This window comes from Rhinatrema bivittatum, chromosome 4 (genome assembly GCF_901001135.1).
Source record: "Rhinatrema bivittatum chromosome 4, aRhiBiv1.1, whole genome shotgun sequence".
Classification (NCBI taxonomy): Eukaryota; Metazoa; Chordata; class Amphibia; order Gymnophiona; family Rhinatrematidae; genus Rhinatrema; species Rhinatrema bivittatum.
Genome location: NC_042618.1, coordinates 449,395,826 through 449,412,870, shown reverse-complemented (window position 1 = coordinate 449,412,870; position 17,045 = coordinate 449,395,826). Strand labels below are relative to the sequence as shown.

Genomic DNA, 17,045 nt, shown 5'->3' with positions numbered 1-17,045 from the left:
GATGGAACAGACAGGACAAGACCAACAAGGCAGACTACAGCAGGGCTTAGACAAGGGAAACACAGAACAAAGAACACAGAAGCCCAAAGACAGCAAGGCTTAGAACAGACAGCATAGGCCAGAGGGCCCCAAGGCAGGATATAAGAGAATAGGCCAAAGGCAGGATAGGTCTGAGGGCCATGAGGCAAGGCAGAAGGTCTGTAGGCTGCAAGGCAAGAACAAGGGTCAGGTCATAGAGCCAGAAGTGACACTGTGAGAAGACAAGGCTAGTAAAGCAAGACTGGTTTAGATAAAACTGGGATTTGGGCGTGGCAAGGGCAAAAAGAAGGAACTAGACAAGTCTAGTGATGAGGCATACTGAGGGCCTCTGCTGATGGGGAGGCATCATGAAGGTAGGATAAGGCTGTATAACAGGCAAAATCCTAACATAAAATATCCATGGTACATTGTGCACCAGATTTTGCTTGCACAATGTTTTTTTTGTTTTGTTGGGTTTTTTTTTCCCCCTATGGAATTGTTTCCTTTCCAGAAGTTGCAGTAAATTTTTAAATCTTTAGAGGATGGAGTCTATTTCTAAATTGTGCATAACAGCCGCCTTCCAGACATTGTACTGTTTATCTGATTGGAGACCATACTGGTAGCAAAACTTAACATGTCTGGCTTTGTCAAGTAAAAGGAAAGTAATAAATTTACTTGTTTTAATTGCAGTATAAAAGCTTTCAAAAAAATTGACTCTGAACCAATGATTGTGACCCACAGTACCAGAAGGCTGGTTATATGATCTAAGAGTTCGTGGGTGGTATGAGGGTCTTTATTTAATTTCTATAAATGATTAATGCTGCTGAGAAATATCTTTTTGAGAAAATAACTGATACCATCGAATGCTACAATTTTATAAAAACATTTTCATTATGATATTTATATTTCAGCATACACAGACATTTCTTGACAAATAGTTTAATTACTAATATAGCTATATTTTCTATGCTTTTATTATTATTCCAATCAGATATGTAAAACAGTCTTCATACAGAATTGTTTCTTCTGTCATATGAAATAAAAAAAAACTTTAAACTATCCTTATTAGTGAAGGTTAATTGCAACCAGCACTGGTTCTTCAGTGATATCTCAGTACCTTATGTAACTCCAACCCTGCATCTCTTCGGAGTAGGGACCTTGACAGCTTTTTCTCTGCACCTTTTCCCCAGGGTATGGATCCTTTGGCTTAGGGATGAAAGGGTTTCTCTCGGGTCCCAGTGCAAGGGTGACTAACTTCCCTTTAGGTATCTCTGGGAGAGAGGTGCTTTCTATTTGCTGTACGCTGAGTGCCAAACAACCACGCTGGAGCCACTGGATGAGTGTCCAACTTAAAATCTTTACGATCAATGCCAGTTGGATAATAGTACAATAAATATAATACACAGCCACAGTCTTTTCTCTTCTTTGGTTACAATTCCTTAATTCTCTATCTGTGCAGGAGTCTTTTCTAGTAGGGAAGGAAACTTTCCACCCGTCTGCATGTAGAGGATGGCTGTCCCAGTGGGCAAGGCAACTCTTAGATGGTCAGGAAATCTTTCTTTGTTTCCTCAACGGAGTTCTCTTTTGGGATGGATCCTGGATGTGGACTGCTGCTTCACAGGTCTGCTGATGGGTAGGAAAAAGGGAGAAAACACTTCCCCCTCATATCTTCAAAAATAACTACTTCTGCTCCCAAAAAGGAAATAACACCGGAGTTCTCCCTTGCAACGGGTCACCACCACTTCAGGGGCAGGTCTTCCCTATCCTGGGCGTCCCAGACACAGGATTCCCTGTGCCCTGGATCCAGAAAGGCCCAGGTGTCCAGCAAGGCTCCTACCAAGTCCAAAAATCGAAAATATCCCTAGTATCTAGGGAGAAGAGTACAGCTGTGGAGCCCGCGACCTGCCCTGCAGGATTCCAGGCAGGATGGAGCCCAGGCTCCAGGGAGACCAAAAATACAACGGAGGAAAAAAATCTCCAACCTTCCTCTTGAACTGCAGACTTAGACTGCTCCTGGAGCCATTGGCAGAGCTCTGCTAGAAAACTTCCAAGTGGGTTGTCTATTCCAGGACCCTCAAGGGGATCCCCCCCTAATTCTCTCTCTGACTGCACTAACACTCTTTCCCTAGGCTTACTGGTAACCTGAAGAGGTGCCAGGGTTGTACTTGAATGAAATAAAGCACAAAGTGACTTCCTGTATAAAACCACAAGTCACCACAACAAGGCACCTTTGCTAACTAAATCTGATGATACTATCGAAACAAAGATGTAGCTAAAAAAAAAAAAGAGGCTGTTAATCACAGGAGAAAGATCCTCTTCAGGAAGGTAACACAGTTGCTTAAGTGCTCTGTGACTTGCACAACCAGTGCTCTAAGTAAACTAAGGCCTTGCTTTCACACACATGCAAGAAAATGACTGCTACAGTCCTCACTGTCCTTCCACAGTGTTCACCTTTAGAGGTCTGCACATGTGATGTGGTGATTAAAAATATGAGGGGATCCTAGCAGTCTGTTTAGGTTTGTGATGACAGGCCCTTCATGCATGCAAGAGGGAACTAAATTGACTTCCACTGATCAAGCCTTTTCATGTTCATGATTGTGCCCTAATTTAGTGGGAATTAAGTTCTTGTGCTTGGCATCTTTATGTACTGACTGATAACATTGTAGGCACAGCAGCTCTGAAAAGACAAACTGGCTAAATGTTTTTTAAAATGTAAAAGTCCGAGGCTGCACATAATGGATGAAATGTTCTTCCTGTGCACTTTTCATCTGAGCAGAAGCCTGCTGAGCCTTCCATGACATGAACTACCCCATCATTTTTCATGTAGTTACTTTTTCTATGATTCCAGATTGGTATGTCAAGACCTCTTCATGCATACAGGAGGATTTAGTTTCATTGTTAGGACTACTATTTGTCGCAGGCAAGCAGGATACTAGTATTCCCTCAGCAGGAATGGTACAGGGATCTACAGGAGAGCAGGTCAGAGTTTTCTGCCTGTCCATCCACCTCCCTCTTAGGTTGGGCCTACAGGTTCTGATAGCCGGCAGGACTTCTCTGGTTTGGTGCATTGCAGGTCAGGGCTGGCTTCAGTCAGGTAAAGCCGGAGTTTAGGCAACAGTTGGGGCTGGTAGAGATCAAACTGTCCAAAGACAGTCTGAGTCTGCAACGACGATCAGTCTGAGGAAGGCTGACTGGAAAGGCAAAGCAAAAACAGGACAGGGGAACAAGGCTTGATGGAGAGGCAAGGCTGGACCGAGCAGGACCACGAAGAGGCAGCAATGAGGTAAAACTGTAAGCAGAATTCAGACAGGCTACATAGGCCGCTGGGAGGACTAGACAAGAAAAGGATCAAACAGAACAAGACAAGAAGGCCAAAACTGGCCATAGTGGGAACACAGACAAGGCAGAGATATACAAATAGGCTTGGCCACTAAGAGACCTAGACAGGGTACAGGAGAGTCACTGAGAGAGCCACAGGGAATAGGGCCACAGGGAGAACCAGATAGGACAGGAACACAAACACAGGCAAACAGGAACCAATGGTAAGACAAGAGAAGACAGGCAACAGACGAGAGGGGCCACCAGGAGGCCCAGACAGGAACCAAGGAGGCAAACAACCAAACAGGGACAAGAGGTCCAGACAAGGCAGCCTAAATAGGCCACACTGGAAACAAGGCAAGGCAGGAAGGCCTCTAAGGCCACATGGAAATAAAGCAAGAAGACCAATAAGGCCACATAGAAACAAGGCAACATTTGCCAAAGTAAGGAGCTGAGGTGATTCGATGAGACCCTGAGGTATCTGTGAGAGAGATTCTTATAGGGTTGGCCCATGCAGCCTTGAAGGCGGCAGCTACAGCAGGGCAGAGCAAGGACACTTTTTTAAAGCTTATGAAAATACAAGAATTTATAGCACATGTTTCTGATTCTCATTTTCTGTGAAAGCTTTGGCTGGAAGAAGCCTCAGTAGGTCATCCAGTCTGAACCCCTGCCTACAGGCAGGCTTCATTGTACCTGAAACATCCCAGTTAAATGCTTGTTTCACTTGGTCTTAAAACTTCTACTGATGGAGATTTTGCCACCTCCCTAACAGGCCGGTGGAACACACTGTTAACCGGCATTTGGGCGCGCATTTTCGATGCGCTAGTTTTACCCCTTATTCAGTAAGGGGTAATAGCGCGTCGAAAACGCGCGTCCAACCCCCCCGAGACTAATAGCGCCCGCAACATGCAAATGCATGTTGATGGTCCTATTAGTCATTCCCGCGTGATACAGTAAGTAAAATGTGCAGCCAAGCCGCACATTTTACTTTAAGAAATTAGCGCCTACCCAAAGGTAGGCGTTAGTTTCTGCCGGCACCAGGGAAGTGCACAGAAAAGCAGTAAAAACTGCTTTTCTGTGCACCCTCCGACTTAATATCATGGCGATATTAAGTCGGATACCCCAAAAGTTTAAAAAAAAAAGTTAAAAGTAAAAGAAAAAAAATTTAAACTGGGCCCATGGCTCGCGGGTTGAAAACCGGATGCTCAATTTTGCTGGTGTCCGGTTTCCGAACCCCTGGCTGTCAGCGGGTTTGAGAACAGACGCTGGCAAAATTGAGCGTCAGCTGTCAAACTCGCTGACAGCCGCTGCTTCCGTCAAAAAAGAGGCGCTAGGGACGCGCTAGTGTCCCTAGCGCCTCTTTTTACCGCGGGCCCTAATTTAAATAAATTAACTTACTGAATTGCGCGCACAGGAGAGTGGCCTGTGTGCACGCCAGGAGAGTGGGCGCTCTCCCGCGTGGTTTACTGTATCGGCCCGAAAATAACTTGTTCTAGTGCTTAATTACCCTTCTCTCTAGTGTCTAATTTGAAACTCCCCTGTTATTTAAGCCCAGTACTACTTGGCTTTAATGTACTGGAAATGGAGGTAACCATCCTCTCTATATCTGAATACTGCTAGCAAGTCACAGTTCAGCCTTCTCGGTCAGTGGAGGCTGAATTGAGCTTATTACTGTAGGCCTCGTATTGCATTTGATACCGCCCTCTGCATTTGGACCAGGTTTTCCATAACTTTTGAAGCACGGAACCGAAAACAGGAAACAACGTGCCAACAAAGGCTTTACACAGTATTTCATGTCATTCATATAATTTATTAATGATTTTACCCTGCCTTTTACAAATGTACCCAGAATGGTTTACAAGGCAATTTTATAAACTTACAGTACAAATAACATATACCAAAGCATGGAACCAAAAACTCTAAACATTATGCCGACAAAGGCCTTGTGCAGAATTAAATAGAGTCAATTTCTTATTATGTGGGTTCCAGTAAAATATCTTGGGTTATAGTGCCATGTACTTAAATTTCTGAAAATGTAAATTGTTTGGCCTGCCTGCAAATCTGATTGTGGTGATTTTGTTCTTTTTCACAAATTTAATTTCAAATAAAGCCAAATGGCCTGTATCTGCTACACTGAATTTTGATGAAGGATGCTTAGGTTTTCAGTGCCTGACTGTCCCACGCTTTCACCACATGAGGGCACTTGCGACTTTGATTACAGAGTAGCTGCATTTCTTGGCACTGTGCATTGTATCGTTTTAAGCTTGCCATTGCCTCGCATTACTTTGAGTATATCGGAAGGTTAATGCACATGTTTTCTCTGCAGGTAACAGGCGTGGTGGGGCGAGCAGAACTTTTGTCGTCCATTTTTTTCCTAGCTGCATTTCTATCATACACCAGGTCTAAAGGGCCAGACAACAGCATAGGTAAATACTTACTTACTATTTCTGCTTTCATAGTACTGTCCTCTAGCCACATTATATATTTCCACTAAATGGGTTCAATTGTTGCGTGTGATGGAGAAGCTTTGAAGGCAGTATAATACCCTAAAATAGGATATTCCCTTTATTAGAGGAGTCTACAGTGCTAAAGAGCCATACATAATCTAAGGAATTCCTTAGTCAAAATGATAAAACAATAAAAAAGTGGTAATTATTCATCCTTTTTTTATTGCTGAACTAATACACTGGTATTGTCCAGCACTGTCTTTAATTGAACATTATGTGAATATGTATGTGTTTCTCCAGTGTTCAGCTGGAAGGGATATTCTGATGGCTATTTTTCTGGTACTGTTTTATTTCTTTTTTGATGGTAATGCTGCTGATTTCTGTATTTTAATTGTGATTTAGTGGGGGATGGGTATTGATGTTGACATGTGGCACAAGTCTATGCTCTATTGTAGGCAAACTCCTAATAACTCTGGAATTTGAAGGACCCTCCCCTCCTTATGCTAGCTCCCCTGGTTACCATGTCTATCTGTGCTGTGTTAGATGATGTCTGATTCTGATGGGCTTTGTTGTTGAGCACCTCTAAGAGGCACTGGCCAGGCCACACTGAATATACTGTGATGCTTTGCTCAACAGAGATTCCTCACCATTGGGCTTAGTCCATACTCTCAAAAAACTTAAACCACTATTACACTTCTCCGATTTTCGTACTGTGTTACAAGCCATGGTCTTTTCGAAAATTGACTATTGTAATGCACTGCTATTGGGCCTGCCTAAAAATTCCATACACCCATTACAAATCCTGCAAAATACTGCAGCTCGTATTCTTACTAACACCCCCACAAAGGAACACATCACTCCCATACTTAAGGAATTACACTGGCTCCCCATTCACTATCGTATACAATACAAGATATTATCCCTTATCCACAAATCTCTCCACAACCCAGAAATGAATTGGCCCTCCAACTCTTTTCAATTCAGTAGCTCTAACAGGCCAACTAGAAATCCGTACATAGCCACCCTGCAAACCCCTTCACCAAAACTATTTAAATATGCATCCACTAAAGCTCGTGCCATATCCCTAGCTGGCCCTATGTTATGGAATTCCATGCCTACAGATATATGTCTTGAACTGTCCCCAAAGACCTTCAAGCAAAAGCTCAAGACATGGCTCTTCACTCAAGCCTACACATGACCTTTACGTATTCCTTTTTAGCCCTTATCTAACCCCCCCCCCCCTTAGTTCCATCAATCTAAGTTAAGATACTGAAGGTACTACCCCTCTTTCCAACCCCTCTCTCCGACCTCCTTTCTACACCAGATTCTTCATTTCCTTTTCTTTCAATCCTAGTACCCTCTTTGCTAATTTATGCAACCGAAGAATTTGCTGTATTTAACAGCCCCACATGTATATAATCCTTTCCTCCCTGACACTCTCTCTTTTTTTCCACCAATTTAAGTTTATACCTCCCCCATATCCCTTCCTACAGTTATCTCTTGGTACTATTTTAAGTTGTACTTTTACATATTCTATATTTTTATTATCTATATAATCTTTCCTGTTACTGCATTTAACTGTTTTAATGCATTGTTCCTCAGTTGTTAACATACTGTTTTATGTACAACGCAATTGCGTATTTTTCGTTCTCTGTACACCGACGTGATATCTCTGATGAGCGGCGGTATATAAAAACCAATAAATAGTTCTGAGTTTGTGGAATATTTTCATTTGGCAGGAGTATTTTCCCTATAGACTAGAGGAGAATTGGCATTAAACAAGTTTTGCAGCTGAGGATTAACTGATGGTGTCAGAATAGACAGTATGTTATGGATGAATAGAGAAGCTAAATGGAAGTGCAGTCCAGTAGCCTGGACAGTCGGTCTCAAACGCTTAAAGCAGAGAGAGTTGCACCTATGGATTGACTTCCAGAAGAAGAGTCATTGGTGTGTGTGTGAGGACAGCTATCCTTCAGTGAGTTATTCCATGACTGGGGGGAAAATGCAAACCATTGTACACGAATCCTTCAGTGGATATCCTGACTGCTTGTTAAAGTTGAAGCCGGAATTGAGATTCCTGCAAAAACCCATGGGGAAGGAGAATTGGTTTAGAATGTCTCTTATTAAGTAAGTCTGGCAGACAATATTGTAAGTATCGAAGAGTGAAGGGGAAAAAAGGGTGAATTGAGTAATAATAAAGATATACAGACTTTTTTTTTTTTTTTTAATTTTCAAGCTCTCCTTGAACACAGATTTCTGTTTATAGAACCTTTAACTGTTAGTATGTTGACCTGCTGCATGAACATATCTGTGATCATCTGGAAACTATCAGTAAGGGAATTAGCAAACAAAGCAATGGTTGTTAGCAACTGCTGCTTGGGCAATCCTTTGGCTAAGTCATCTTCTCTGAGCCTTAAAGCCGGATGCTGACATTTTAGCTCCGTACCATTAGATTCAGCATAGTTAAAAAGGGGGATGCATCAGTGGAATGGATACAAAAGTGAATTATGCTGCAGTTCCAGCTAAATTTTCAGGAAGCCCAAATAATCATCCTAATCTGTTTCCTCAAATGACTACTGTGGTCAAATAGAAAGATGTACAAGATTTGAAGGCAGGAGTGTGAAATGCTGATGTTCTGGCTTTGAATAAATTTTAATTGCTTAGATGAGAGAATTCTAGTGCTTTTGTGTATTTGAAGGCTGAATTGAAACACAAGTTAAAAATGAAATGAATATTGGTAAACAGATTGATGCAATGGCATGTTTGTTTTGGTTTTTTAAGAAACAATATACTATAAAAGTCTACTAAGCAGATGAGACCAAATGGGTCTCCTCTGGTAGTTCTTGAGATCAATGTTAAAATCATTGCAGCACCAGAAGATAGATATGAAAACATCATTGGCATTGTATGAGAGATAATCTAATGATGGGTGAAAATAACGGGAGGCAAGATCTGCCTGGAAAAAGCATCAAAGTTTTGGAAGCAGAAATGCAAAAGAACAATTATGGCATTGTGATTTCATGTCTGGTCTCTCGTCTTCTGCCCACATGACAAAATTGTGGAGGTTTTTTTCCTTTTAATGCATTCTGCATAGGTATCAGGGAAATACAGTGCTCTTCACAGAAATCCCCAGCAAATAAAAAAAAAAAAAAATCTTTGAAATCCATGGTAACAGTTTGTAATGTCTCATATTTTTGGTTCCTGAGCTCCATGGATAGCTTCTGGGCAGACTTCAAGGACTGGACTGTGAATTCCCTGGCCTTTTTAGCCCTTAGCATACCTGATATGTTATAAAGATACTTTCTTAGCTTCTGAAACCTATAGTTTCCTTATTCCTCTGCCTGACCACAGTTTCAACTCATGCATCAGTGCATTCCCAAGCATATTCAGAAGGCAACTACATGCAGGCTAGCCCAGCTTCTCTGTCATTGCGAAATTACCTCTTCTACTGTACCCTGTCACACTACTATATCCCCTAGCAGCAGGCTGCTCAGCCCTCTTAGACATCCCCTTCCAGCATGATGGCTTTTGAGCTGTCTTAGCCCGCTCTGCTCAAGCCCCTGCTTCCCAGGCAATCTCTGGCCCTTTGTCTTCTCAGCAGCCTCTGTGCTCTCCAAAGCAGCCTCTGATTAGCCTCAACAGGACCTGTCTCCTGACATGCTTGAGGCCAAGCTTGCAAACTCCCTTTTTCTCTCTCACTGCATTTTCTAGTGGCCAGCTGCCACAGTCTCAGGGAAGGGCTGCACATGCCCTTATAGGCAAATGTTTGTTTCTTCTATAACAAACCAATATTGATGGACAAAATGCAAGGCAAAGAATTTATTCTAGAGAAAAAATATAAAGGTTTTGTCCTTATCCTGCTACACTGGTTGGCTTACAACACATATTTGGTAGATGAAGGCAGAGGACACAGCTTTTTCAGTAACGTCATCACTAGCATATAGGATGGTTCAGTATGCACAAAAACCGGTATTCTCTGTCTCTAGCAGATGGTGCAGTAGGATTTCTAGTTCCTAGGCTTCAGCCTTTGGCTCCTCCTGGTGGATCGTGTCAGTCCTAAGGCAACACTGTTTCCTTAGCTGAGCTTTTCTGGTACCAGGCTCCCTGGTTTGGGACCAGGTTGAGCGAGACCAGTTATGTCCCTCCCAGGTTCTCTGCAGGGCCTAGTTAAGCTTGGGAGTAGCAGGATAGCTCAGAATCTTTTCCTTGAAGCAAGTGGCAGTCTCCTAAGGAGTTGTTGTTGTTGCTTTCCACTATTGTGCCCCCCTCTCCCCTCGCTCTTTCTTCTTGAGCAGGACCTGGTGAGTGGCTCCCAGGTTCCCTTTGAGGTTTGGTTGAATAAAGGGGAGGACACCTGGGCTCAGATGCACTATTTTTAGAGGGTCTGAGTTTTCTTCCTATCTCTGGCTAGAAATGTTTTCTTTCCTTATGGTTGTAGTAAAGCTGCTGGTAGGAGTATTAGGGAGCAGCTTCAGCCAATTTTCAGGGCTGCTGCATCTGAAGGAAAGTAGGGCCAAGAACTGCAAGGGAGTGAAAAATGGAGGGGGGGGGGGGGGGGGGGGGGGTCTGCAGGCTTTCCCTCTGTGGCTTTTTTTGTGGCCATGGATGTTAAATTTCAGCCGGTCCACAGCCTGAATATCTATGCCATTTGCATCATTCTTTTTCAGTCAGTCCACTGCCCCTAAAGAAAAGGTAGAGCAGCGCCAGTGTTTCAAAGGGTGAGTATGGGGCTGGTGCATGGATTCCGCAGCCACTCCCTTAATTCGGGATGAGCAAATGCTCTGATTGGGGGGGGGGGGGGGTCCTAGCTTCTTCAGTTTCCTCCTTTAATGCACTTTTGCATGGAAAATTCATGGTGGGGGCAGACAACAGGGCCCTGCCCCTGGCGGCTGCTGCCATTCTGAATTTTCCCACAGCCACATTTAACTGAGTCTCTGTGTTTCCTGATCCAGGGCCCTAAGGGAGAGGGGGTTTCTGCGGGTCTCATTTCCTCACATGCCTATTTTTAGCTGTAAAAAGAAAAAAGAAAACAAAATATATAAATAATGGCCCCAGGCATGACACGGCGGTATCCTGGTGATGGAGGAGGCTCAAGGCTGCCTTGGCTGAGGTCTCTGTCAGCGTCAGCACCCAAGTGTTCTAAGCTCACTGTGTTGCTTGTAATGTTTGGAGGGTCCAGTCTCTCTCCCCCCTCCCCCCCTTGGCTTAGTAGGGCAGGTGGCCATGGAAGTAGATAGGGGGAAGCTGTTTTATGACAGAGGAGGGTCTCCTAAATCATTCTACTATTTCTGAAGGAAGACACTGTTTCCTTTGTCTCTCAGATTTTGAGGGGGGTGGAGGAGTCACTGTGGTAGATTCCATCCTGAAAGGGGACAGTGGTCTGCCTTTGGCATTCCTCTTTACTATGACCTGGGGCTCATAGTCTAGCCTGCTTGGGAGCTCCTGTAAGGGATATTCAGGGGAACATGTCTAGGAATAAACAATCAGACAACAAGGTGGAATCGGTATAAAATGGACTTTATTGGATCTTGCCCAACTCTGGCCGAGTTTCGCTCTACGAGCTGCCGCTCGAACAAATGCTGTACAGCATTTGTTGAGCGGCGAGTAGCTGTATGCCGTTCCACTGAAGAATTGTGATATCACTGCCCTTACAGTGGTCTGCTATTGAAAGCATCTGTTTCAAAACAGGTCCGATAGTCAGTTCGCTGATTAATGCTTCTCCAATTATGATATATGTGACGTCCGTGCTTATCTGAGCCAATTCAAGTGGCTCTAAAGCCCCTGAGGCAGCTCGTAGAGCGAAACTCGGCCAGAGTCGGGCAAGGTCCAATAAAGTCCATTTTATACCGATTCCACCTTGTTGTCTGTTTGCTGCTAACCATCTTGGATCGGTTACCAGTTTGTTTTCTTGGACCATTCCTAGGAATAAACAATGTTTGTTTTTTTTCCATAATTTGATGTAGTCTGTAAAATAGCCATCCTTGTGGAAGGGGGCATAGCTCTTGAAGGTGTTAGGAACGTGGATCCTTGGGCCGAGGGGGAGTTTGTGCTACCTATGGGGAGGAGCCCTACAGGTCCCCACAGTCGGCTGGCGAGGCTGAGACCCTGCTGGGGCTTCACCACTACCAGCTCTCGTTGCCCTTGGGTACCGAGGCCGGCTTTTACTTTCATGGGGTCTTGGATCCAGAGTGACTTGTGGTCCTGGTATGGCGTGACAGTGGCAGGCAGCAGAGCACGTGGTCTGGTTACTAGCGTGGATCAGGGCAGGCAGGGAATCTCATAGTCCGGGGTCAAGCATGGTTCAACGCAGGCAGAGAATCTCATAGTCCAGGGTCAAGCGTGGGTCTCAGGTCCAGCAGGTCAGAACGTAGAATCGGAAACAGGAACTGGAATGGGAGCCAAAGGAAGCCAAGGCAAGGTCTGGGGGTCAGGAGGGTAGAGCCAGGGCGCCTCCCGACGTGGTCCCTTTTAAATGAAGGTCAGAGACCCGCGCGCCAAAGGCAGCCAGGAAATAGGAGGGCCTGGATGGGCTTGGGCGCACCAAGAAGGCCGCGCTGATGGCAGAAGTCAAGCATGGGGCCCACGCAGCCGGACACGTCTGCCACGGCTCCCCGGACAGATCAAGATGCCAGCGCGAGAGCGGTAGGTGGAGGGAGCCTGCCGTGGTCCTCCATGGATGGTTCTTATAACAGAAGGTTGCAGGACATTGTAGCCTTCGCCATCCAATCCTCCACTTGTGGGGACTATGCAGCTTGGGCACATGATGCTGGTGGAAATGCCTCCCTGAGAGTCTAGGGGCAGTTCATTTTGAGTTCAAGGCTGCCTTCTTGGTGGATGCATTGTATGATCCTGTTTGTATGTCCCCTTGCTCAGTGGGTCAGCAGTTTGTGTAGAGACTGTTAAAGTTATGCAGCTGGGTGGCAGTTGAGTGTCTGGCTCAACCAGCTTTTTAAAGGAGGTTGTTGGTAGAGGATCTCAGGGACACTAAGCCCTAGTGCCTCCCTGAAGAAGGCTTTGCGTAACCTTCCAGGGTGTTTCGAATCGCTTCTAAGAGGTTAGAAGTTACAGGTTAGGGAGCATTCTTCTTCCATAGGAGCAGACATCAAGGAAGAATCAATTGTTTTGCAGATCCGAGAAGTTGATGATTGCAGTGCCAGCTCTTCTAGGACTGCTTGATTGACCCAAGGAGATCAGTAGGTTTTTCCCCCATAGTAACCCCAGTGAATGGTTGTTACCAGTAAAATTACTGGGAGAGGATCTATATCATGTTCTACTGATGGGTTTTGGACATTCTTCAGGATGGATATTTACTAATGTTTTTGCCCCATCACAGAAGCCTTGAAGGGTTTCCCCTGCATGCCAGTCTCCAAAGGGAGTAGAGGTAAAGCCTACACTTGAAGGCTGTAGGCCTTGGAAGCTGTGGTTCAGGATCCCCACAGATATTCCATCTACTTTATGGTCCTGAGGTTGGATGTTTTTCTTCTGGCTTATCTTTGATCTTCAGGGTTGGTGGAAGTTTCTTCAAGCTATTATGGTGGTGAGATAGAGGAATATCTCTCCTTCCTGGCAGCCTTGGACGCTTACTCCCACACTTCTTCAATATAGTTAACCAGAGGTTGCTCCAGCTTTTGTGTTGTAAGTCTGGAGGCCTTTCAGGCTTGCAGTGATTGCTTTATGCTGAAATCCCATATGTTTTCCCCTTTGTTTGGGCTGTCTGCCTTTTGGAAATTGTGGCAAGGAGCCTAATGTTCTTGAAAATTTGACTGATTTTCTTGAGGACTCTAATGCCGAGATTATTGAATGCTCTATTTCGGAGCAGGAAGTAAGTGAGGTGATAAAGATATTTTAGGACTATCTCCTCTTTATTTCACAGTCAGATAATGTGTATTTTTCTGACTTTTCTCGTTCCACACGAGAGGCAGAAAGATTTCCTAGCTCTGTGGTCTCAAGCTGTATCTTTAGGATGTTCTTTTGTTCTTAAGTGTGTAATTAGATATTATAATGATTGTTTTGTGCTCTTCCTTCCAGAGCAACTCAAGTCTTTTAATAATTCCAGGAGTGCTTTATCTTTATCTCCTGGTAATTAACAGGTCTGTATTTTGTTCCTGTAGATGTATCACTGCTTGAAGTATATGCTAAGCTAGTTTCAAATATTTTTTTTATTTCCTTTATCTCCTATATTTTCTGCTCCTTCAAACATGTTTCTTTATGAGATGATCTGGTATTTGATGTACTTATTTGTATTTTTCTTTTTTTTTTTAATTTGTGTAACCAGTTATCTTTTTGTCTATAAGCAGGCTGTATTCCTTCTTCAAATTGATGAAATTAATAAATATAAAGTTAAAAAAAATTGTAATGGTCCAGGTGAATGGAGAGATGATTGCTCAGCACAATACTGTAGGGGCCTTTGCTTTGGTGATGCTTCAGAGCTCAGGAATTCTATGCTACAACAATGGCCCCAAAGGACATTTGCAAGAGACAGCCACTTGATCTGCCTTACATTCATTCTTTCATGTTGCAGGTCAGATGTGCAAGCCAAGGGGATACAGCACTTTAGGCAGGTATTTTCAGAGCAGAACTGTTTTCCTCCCACCAGAGTGAGGGTGGTCTTGAGTACTTCCTATGTGTCTGGACTGGTCGAAACACACAGGAAAGAGAAATTTAGCTTTACCTGTTAATTTCTTTTCCTTCAATCCTACTAGTACAGTCCAGGAACCTACTGCGCTGTTCTCTATGGTTGGAGGTCTCTGGTCTTGCTCCCTATGGGAGGGAACCTGAGCACTGTCCTTACCTCCTCTTTTTTGTTTGTTCCCCTGATATCCTTGGTTATGGTTTGGAGGGAGGATTTATCTTGGAGGATTTTTCTCCTTTACTTTGAGGTGTTTGAAGATAATAGTAGTTTTAGGAATAAGAGCATAAGAAGTTGCCATACTGGCTTAGACCAAGAGATCAAGCCCAGCATCCTGTTTCCAACAGTGGCAATCCAGGATACAAGTACCTGGCAAATACCTAAACATAAATAAATCCCATGCTACTATTGCCAGCAATAAGCAGTGGCTATTCCCTAAGTCAATTTAATTAATAGCAATTTATGACATCTCCAAGAAGTTGTCCAAACTTTTATTTATTTTTTTTTATACCCAGCTAGGCTAAGTACCTTTTATCACATCCTCTGGCAATGACTTCCAGAGCTTAATTGTGCATTTCACAATTTGTTTTAAATGTGCTGTTTGCTAACTTCATGGAATGCTCCCTAGTCTTTGTGTTATCTGAAAGAGTAAATAACCACTTCATTTACCCATTTTAGTCTTCTCATGATTTTATAGACGTCTATCATATCCCCTCTCCGCCATCTTTTCTCCAAGATGAACATCCCTAACCTCTTTAGCCTTTTCTCATAGGGGGAGACATTTTATCCTTGTTATCATTTTGGTCACCCTTCTTTGAACCATTTCCAGTGCAACTATATTTTTGCTTCCATTGATTTGACATAAGGATACTAACTTTTGCTTATTTGGCACCATCTATATATATACTAGTGGTGATGCCACTGAAAAAGGTGTGTCCTCCATTTCTATCTGCTAGTAGTTGGTTTAAACTCCTGCAGCTGCCCCGGTCTAGCAAATTCAAGTAAAGGAAATTAACAAATAAAACTAAATATCTCCTTTTAAAACCTTTGGGCCTGATTTTAAATGCCCTGCGCGCGTAAATCCGGCCAGATTTACGCGCGCAGGGCAAAAAGGTCGGGTGATGGCGTGCCAGCAGCCCGCTGGCGCGCGCAGATTCACATCTGCTTTCAGCAGATGTAAATCTGCCAACAAAGGTAAGGGGGGGGGTTTAGATAGGGCCGGGGGGTTGGGTTAGGTGGGGGGAGGGCGAGGGAACAGGCAGCACGCGCTGGGCTCGGCGCGCGCAGGTTGCACAAATGTGCATCCCCTTGCACACGCCGACCCCGGATTTTATAAGATACGTGCGGCTATGCACGTATCTTATAAAATCCAGCGTACTTTTTGTTCGCGCCTGGTGCGCGAACAAAAGTACGCGCTCGCGCAAAATTATTAAATCTACCCCTTTGAGTATACTTTTGGCAAAAAGGCAAAATTTTTGCCCACAAGCCCAACTGTTACAAGATTTATTTATTTATTTAACAGCTTTTAATATACCGGTGTTCGTGGGGCACATCACGCCGGTTCACAATGAACTTGAGACAGGAGGAAATTACAAAAAACAGGTGTGGGGGGATGGAGAAGGCAATAGTAAAAGGGGGCGGGGGGAGGGATAGACAGGGAGGAAGAGGAGAGAGCAGCAAAGAAGGTAGATAGGACTAACCATAACTGAGCAGAAATTATTTACAGCAGCTTATAAGAAACCATTTGCAAAGATGAAAAGATAAGAGTAACGCATATGTGGGGCTTCCATTTTGTTTCAGCTTTACCTTTAACTCTAAGAATTACACTGTAGTTGAGTTGGAAGAATGTTCTAGTGCTCTTGAGGAATTCTCTGGCAAATCAATTAGCAGAAATCAAATACTTTCAGATTCATAACAAACCTATGTAAAGCCAAAAGCTGAAAAAAAAAATAAAAGGTATCATTTGCCTCAAAGCCTACTTCTGTCAAGTTTTCCACATCACTTCATCCCATAATCCGTTTCCCCTCTCCGTGTCAAGGTTTAATGCTCACCCCTGCCTTAGTTGCCCACTTGCAGCCATCTCACTACTTTTCTTCCTTTAATTCTGTGTCTTCTGAGCTTGTGTAAAGAATTGTGTCTTGGCCTTTCTCTTTGGGGATAATAGGCAGGGATCTTAACTAATTCTATTACGCAATATGCTTGCTTAGCTCAGCCATATTTTTGTGTTTGGCAGCTAGGTAAGGAGCGTTTTGGGGGCACTTTTTGCTGCCTTCAAATTTTGCCGTTTGAGGCGGCCACCTCGCCCAACCTCATTATAGAACCACCCCTGGTAGCATTTGTTTGCCAGTATTAGAATTGTGAGATTGCAAAGGTCACTTATTTGATCAGAGAATGTGAGAGTACTGGTTCCTGGGCAAATATTTACTAGTTTGATTCCCACCTACCCCACCTCATTTTTTAATACATAGATTAATCATGACCACTAGGAGGAATGTCTTCAAAATAAGTCAATTAGTCACATAAAATAATATTCAATTAATCTGATTTTAGTGATTGACTAATTTTAGTCCTGCTGCTGGACATTCCCTAGCTTACATTAATCACCCAGTTATTAAATTAAAATCCATGGATTT

The 17,045-nt window shown here is 43.6% G+C and overlaps 1 protein-coding gene across 6 annotated transcripts in view; it reads left to right on the top strand.

Moving 5' to 3' along the window:
• Positions 1-17,045, top strand: part of TMTC3 (transmembrane O-mannosyltransferase targeting cadherins 3) — a 210,869-nt gene that overhangs the window by 52,543 nt on the left and 141,281 nt on the right. For all 6 annotated transcript variants that reach the window (XM_029601657.1, XM_029601654.1, XM_029601656.1 and 3 more), the window contains one exon: positions 5,663-5,762. In XM_029601657.1, coding sequence (XP_029457517.1) covers positions 5,663-5,762 — 100 coding nt within the window. The remainder of the gene's footprint in view (positions 1-5,662; positions 5,763-17,045) is intronic.